This window comes from Macaca nemestrina, chromosome 7, assembly GCF_043159975.1.
Source record: "Macaca nemestrina isolate mMacNem1 chromosome 7, mMacNem.hap1, whole genome shotgun sequence".
Lineage (NCBI taxonomy): Eukaryota > Metazoa > Chordata > Mammalia > Primates > Cercopithecidae > Macaca > Macaca nemestrina.
In genome coordinates, this window is record NC_092131.1 from 86,152,853 (window position 1) to 86,160,082 (window position 7,230).

Here is a 7,230-nt window from a genome sequence, read left to right on the forward strand (position 1 = left end):
TGAGCAGTTCATCTCTCCAGCCCCTTGTCCATTGTAGTAAAAAGTCATCTCTCACAGTTCTCACATACTTTTCACTGTTTAGTGCAATAGTGTAAACCTTGAATAACACCATGGGATCCATGCAAAATTCCACTAGTGATGTTGGATGTGCTCCCAAGAAGCAGACCTTACAAGAAAAAACTTAATTGTTTGACATTAAGCTGCAAGCTGCAGCTGCAGTTGCAGTTGCCTGCAATTTCAGACAGATGATTCATCTTGTAAACAGACTACATAAACTTACAGAACTGCTATATACAGTATGGTACTGTAAACATATTTTTTCTTCCTTATGATTCTCTTAATATCATTTACTTTTCTCTAGCTTGCTTTATTGTAAGAACATGGTGTATAATCCATATAACACACAAAATATGTGTTAATTGACTGTTTATGCTATCAATAAGGCTTCTGGTCAACAGTAGGTTATCAGTAGTTAAGTTTTGGGGGAGCCAAAAGTTGTATACAAATTTTTGAATGCATGGGGGTTGGTGCCCCAAACCCTCATGTTTTTCAAGACTCATCTGTACATAAGGACCCAGAAGTCCAACCCCCACCTGGCAGTTTGATGATCCTCCCTGCCCTCTGATGTCAATGAGGCTGAATGGGGACACTGGATTCTATCTCTACCAGGTAGTGAGGTGGTGTTCCCCTTCCCCTGCTGGAGTGGCATCAGAGAAAGGAGATAAAACAAAAATTTTAAATAAGATCCAGAGTTTCAAACACAATACTTAAATGTTCAGATTTCAATTAAAAAATGCACTCAATATACTCAGAACCAAGAAGATCTCAAATAGAATTTTAAAGAGACAATCAATAGGTGCCAACCCTGAACTGAAAGTCATGGTAAAATTACCTAATAAAGATATGAAAGCAGCCATGATGAAAATGTTTCGAAGGGCAACTACAAACATGATTGAAACAAATGAAAAAACAGAAAGCTTCAGGAGGAAATAGAAAGTCTAAGTAAAGAAGTAAAATACATAAAAAACAACCAAGATTTAAAATGGAAATTTTAGAACTTAAAAATATAGCTGAAATAAAAAGTCCACCAGATGGGCTCAGTAGCAAAATGGAAGGGACAGAGAAAATTATTAGTGAACTGGAAGATAGAACAAAAGAAATTACTTAATCTAAATAACAAAGGGGAAATAGAATGATTTTTACAAAAAATGAACCATGCCTCAGGGAATTGCAGGACTCTAACAAAATATCTAACATTCCTTTCATCATAGTACTAAAAAAGAAAAGGGGTAGGACTGAAAAAGTATCAAAGAAGTAAAAGCCAAAAACTTCTTAAATTTGGCAAGACACAAAATATAGCAGAATGCTGAGTTTAAAACGTCAGTCCCCAAAGGTCATTTATACAACATATATGAAATTGCAAAATTATAATGATGAAGGACAGATTAATAGTTCCCAGGGATGAAGGGGGGGATGGGAGCAGAGAGGAAATTAATATGGCTACAAAAGGACAACAGAAAGCACCCTTGTGGTGATAGAAATGTTCCATGCCTTGACTGAGTCAGCGTCAATATCCTGGTTGTGATATTGTACTATAGTTTTATGCCACTGGAGTAAACTGAGTAAAGGATACATATGACCTGCCTTAATTTTTAAAAATATGTGTGAATGTATAATAATCTCAAAATTTTGAAGTTTAATAATACATGTCAACAATATTAGTAATAGCAAGGTTATAGAGAATTGAAACTCTTTTCCATAATGATATAACCTCAAAAACAGCTTGGAAGTTTCTAATAAGGTAAGATATGCCTGTTCTATGGCCCAGTGATTCTACTACAACAATAAAACTTACATAAGTATGTTCAACAGTTTCATATGTTCACAAAAAGACTTACATAAGAACATTTATAGCAGTTGTATTCATCATGGCCCCAAACTCGAAACAACACAAATTTCTATTACCAAAGAAGTATATAAACAAGATGGCATATTCATACAATGGAACAGTGTTCAACATAAGAAACAATAAAAATGTAGTGTATGATTTCATTAATATGAAATTCAAGAGAAAGCAAAACTAAGCTAAGGCAATAAAAATCAGAATAGTGGTTATCTCTAGGGGTAGGTATTGAGTGAAAAGAGGAATGAAATAATGCCTGGGTTGGTGGAAATATTCTGCATCTTGATTGGTGGAGGATTATTACACAGGGATGTGCATAACTAAACATTCACAAACATTTGATGAATGTTAGTGCACTTTACTGTATGTGTATTATGCCTCAATACAAAAACCAAAGAGATATACTGACGGAACTAAATATGGTGACAACACAAATACTGTATCTTTCCTAATATCAAGACCACCTAGGTTTCCCAGACATTTCTTATCTACTTTGCTGAAGGTCTTTCAGGCTTTTGAATCAATTTGAATAAAGTAACCACAGGCTTGTGCTTTGCTGTTGGGCATCAGAAAGCACTCAAGTCTCCTAATAATTTTATTTATTTATGTATCAACCTATACCTATGAATGTTATAAAAAACATGAGTTCAACTCCACTGGGTCTGCATGGATTTCTCCCTTCATTATTTATTACTTTTCCCAACAGTGAGAAATCTGGCTCTCATGATTCATGATCTATTATATGTTTTACCTATATACATTTGTTCAATCCAAATGCTCACATAAATTAGTTGAAGAATTGCTAACCCATACCCCTTGAGAAAAAATTTATTACCTACAGAATGGTATTTGTGTGCCATTCTTTTGCCTTTAGTCTTACAGTATCTACTCAAAATACTGTTTTCAAAAATTATTTAGGTTAGTTATTTTCTTCCACATTAAAGACAGTGTCACTGTGTTTACATTATTCACTATAATATTGTTGGATGCATTTGTTACAGTTTCTCTTTCTTTTGGGAATCCGCTCACATTCTAGTTATCAAAAAAATTTATACACTGTAAGATTTACTTTTTATGGTACACAGGTCTCTGGTACAGTTCTCACCAACACTTTTATCTGTTTCTTATCTTTATAGTTTTGCTTCTACCCATATGTATTCATAATATAAATAAACTCACACAATATGTAGTCCTTTGGACTTAGTTTCTTTTATTTACCAAGACACATTGAAGATTCATCCATGTTGTTGCATAAGTCAATATTTCATTTCTTTTTATTGCTGAGTAGTACTCAGTCATATGGACGAACCACAATGTGTTTAACCCTTCTCCATTTGAAGGACATCTGGTCATTCCCAGGTTATAGTAATTATGAATTAAGCTTCTGTAAACATTCACATGCAAATTTTTGTGTGAACATAACTTTTATTTCTCTTGGCTAAATATGCAGGAAAGAGATTGATGAATCATATTGTAAGTGAAGTTTAACTTTATAAGAACTGCCAACGTGTCTTACAAAGTGCTGAGCATTTCTCTTTCCTATCACCAATGTATGAGAGTTCCAGTTGATGTGTAGCCTATCCAGTACTTGATATTCTCATATATTTAAACTTTATCCATTCTTATAGGTGAGCAGATGTAAGTTACTTAATATCTTGATGTTTTAATTTCTTTCTTTATAAGTTGGAAATTATAATACCTGCTTCATAAGATTGTTTTTAATCTTATCTCCTGTGAGTGAGCAAGAAAAGCAGAGATGTGGACTAATGGACCCCATAGTTGTAAAGGATAGAGAATCACTCTAATAACTCTAGACAGCATGGAGATACAGATCGGATGTGACGAGATAGAAAGAAAGAAAGAAAGAAAGAAAGAAAGAAAGAAAGAAAGAAAGAAAGAAAGAAAGGAAGGAAGGAAGGAAGGAAGGAAAGAAAGAAAAAAATAAAGATAAAAAGGTGCAAAGAAAACCGTAATTAATGCCTTCTGAATGAGGTCTTTTATTTTATTTTATTTTTATTTTTTATTTTTATTTTTTTTTGAGACGGAGTCTCTCTCTGCCACCCAGGCTGGAGTGCGGTGACACGATCTATACTCATTGCAACCTTGAAGGAGATCTTTTAAGCAGATTCTACAGATGTGTTTTTGTACAGTAGTTAGGTGTAGTCTTTGCGAAAACCTTCAAAAAAAATCCTATGAAGAAAGGGTTTTGGAGGAAGAAGCCAAACACTTCAATCTGACACTAGAGTCAAATTGAAATTGTCAGTCCACCCTTGTTTCTGTACATGGTGTCTCCCAGACAGAACATGTTGGAGAATCAGAGGATGAGACCCCCTCATGTATGCTTAATAAAGTATACACTGGGAAGAAAAGAGAAACAATCAGTGAGGGAAACCAAGAAATATCGGACCGTACTCTCCTTAAATTTGGTAAAGAATCAAAATGAGACACTTAATTATACTGGTAAGGTGGTGTTTGTGGGTTTTGTTTTTTTTTTTTCCTTCTTATGTGAATCATCTCCGGCAGCTGTTTTGATGGATGAAATCATTCCCCTACTGGCTGTAAAGGTCATTTTTTGATCTTTCCAGAATTATTTATGAGGCCTTTTATAATTCATGTCTGTTTTCTAGTGCTTGTGATTTTGTTAATTAGTATTTTTTTTTTTTTACTTTGGCGTGATTGTAGCAGAAAAACATAGAAAATGTATGAAAGAAAAAAAGAGAAAGGAAGGAAAACTTCGTGGGAGAAATACCCACCTGCCCCGCCCCGCCAAAAAAAAGGGTAATAGTTTGAGAGGATCAGTGTGCAAAAGGGCCAAGGCTATGAAAGAAGAAGAGAAAATCATTTTTACAATAATTTTAATGTAACTGTTTTTGGCACAACTCTGAAATAGCCTTGGAAATGTGATAATGGATGAAAACAACTACTAAATAATTATGGTGCTCTTAGAAATCAACCTAAACATGCGTGTGCTGCCATCCATATTTTTCTATACATATATATATATGTTATTTTGTTTTATAAGTGGCATAGTACTATTTTGTATTTGACTTTTTTCATTCGATAAATTAAATTAATTCCTATGTTACAAAATTTTAATCACAATAATTTTATGGCTACAAAATGTTTTATTAAAAATGTGCAAAAGCTTTATTTGACTATTTAGCTGACCAGTCTCACTTGATTTTAATGTTTAAACTCTCCAATACAGTTGTATTTTTTATCCTCTCTTTCCCAGGAGAAAAATCTTTGTAAGTACTGAGAAGTAAAGTAATTGGTCAAATTAGTGAACACCCTTTGAAATCTTTGGCTAACTTTTCCCCGTAGTTAGACCAATGAACACGGCTACCAGAACTTGAATCATCAGCTTCATCTGGGCTTGGGGAATATAATTGCAGTCAGAAGAGTGAAAGAGAGACCATGCCTAACTCTCTTCATGGATCACCTTCCAGTTTCGTCTAAACTCCTCAGTTTAAAAAGAGCTGTCTTCACTCAGTTCTCTGGAAAGGTGGTTACCGCACGCATAATCTTTATGCTATGTTGGACTGCATTGCATTAAAGCAGATGAGTTTTACAGAGGTGACTCTTCAGGGAGTTTGTCGTAAACTTTTAAGTTGCGTGTACGTAATGAAAAGTGTTTAATTTTCAAATCTTCCACAATACAATTGAGCTAAAACCTTAAAGAAACTGCTTGGAAACCTCTGCTACCACCCAAACAGGGGTCCCAAACCCCGGCGGCGGGGAATCGGTAACCTTATGTGGCCTCTTAGGAACCTGGCCGCAGAGCAGGAAGTGAGCGGCAGGTGAGCATTACTGCCTGAGATTCGCCTCCTGTGAGATCAGCAGCAACATTAGATTCTCACAGGAGCCCGAAGCCTATTGTGAACTGCGCATGCGAGGGATCTAGGCTGCTCGCTCCTTATGAGAATCTAACTAATGCCTGATGATCTGAGGTAAACAGTTTCCCGCACGGTTAGGGGGATCCCTAAACCATTCCCCACCCTGCTCCGTGGAAAAATTGTCTTCAACAAAACTGGTCCCTGGTGCCAAAAGTGTTGGGGACCACTGTACTGAAAGATGAACTCAGACTTTTTATATAAATATCTGTATCACAATTTGTTAAAATCCACCGATTCTTGCTAAGACAATTCGAATTCTTTGAGACTCCTGTGTAGAAGAAAACCGGTAGTTAAGTTTTAGGAAATAAAACTGCTAAACGCTTCCAGGTCTTAACAGAGTGATTTTCTATATGCATTCCTGCTGCCGTGGGGAGGAGTTGCTCGATATCCTCACAGACATTGTGACTTTGGCTTTCTCTGGCTCCTGCTCTTTGGGGAGAGTAGGATGATCTGCTCCTGAAGACCCAGGGCAAGATTTGGAGACAGGCAGCAGGTGCTTGGGGAGCACTGTGCCCTGCGCAGAAGTAGGTTCCTACATCTGTAGTCTGGGTGGCTGTGATGTGCAGGGAGCTGTTCTTTTTTGCTTCTCCAAACTGAAATGTCAGTCTTTTCTGCTTCTTCACTTCTCCACTCTTCACTAACATTATCAAAAAAACAGGATGTCCCCCAGGCCTTTGCTTATACCACTGTATATTGTTGAAAGTAGTTGAGGAATTGCAGTACGTGGTGAAGTCCTCTCCTTCTTGTACATGCTGGTACTGAGGAATTTGCATTATTTGTTGTCCATTCACCTCTGTTTAGAAAGACAATGGGGAGCATCACATAAAATCAGAGTAGATATTTAGTCCCTGAGCTACGCGGGTCTCTCTCACTTCTCTTTTCTTTTTTTCCCTTTCTGTCCATGTTTCCCTTTCCATCTCCCTCAACCTTTATTCTTTCTGTCTCTTTCTCTCTGTTTCTCTCCCTTTCTCTTAATTCTTGTTTTTCAAACAGAAAGTCCATTCCCTGCCTGCAGATACTTCTCTATCCTGTTGGATTTATTCTCTGGAAGCAGTCAGGGACATCTCAAACTCACGTGACAATTGCATCCATAAGACCAACACTGATGTGATGAGTAGCATCTCCCCCTCCTTCCTCTTCATCCAACTGCTCCTAAATGGGTTGCCTGGTATAAGCTTCTTCCAAATCAATAGAAATAGTTGCGGTCTATTTTGGAAAGCAGATGTGTGCATTTTGGAAAGAAAGGGGAAGTGACTGCAAGTTAAGAAAACCAATCAGACCATTTTGCCCACCCACTTCAGAGGAGAGTCTATGTTTGCCGATGCTGCCTCCTTGTGGCTGGACTCAAACATTGCTCATTTGACAACATTCTTTTATTAATAAAGTTGCTTTGTAATTTAGGTGGTATGTATGTGTGTCAAGGATTGGAAG

General features: G+C 36.6%; 1 gene segment (V, D, J or C); it reads right to left on the minus strand.

The window, feature by feature from the left end:
• Positions 1-5,794: 5,794 nt before the first annotated feature.
• Positions 5,795-6,983, minus strand: LOC105470444 (T cell receptor alpha variable 25-like). The segment is given in 2 exon segments: positions 5,795-6,592; positions 6,875-6,983. Coding segments are annotated over 2 exon segments (570 nt in total).
• Between the last annotated feature and the right edge of the window lie 247 nt (positions 6,984-7,230).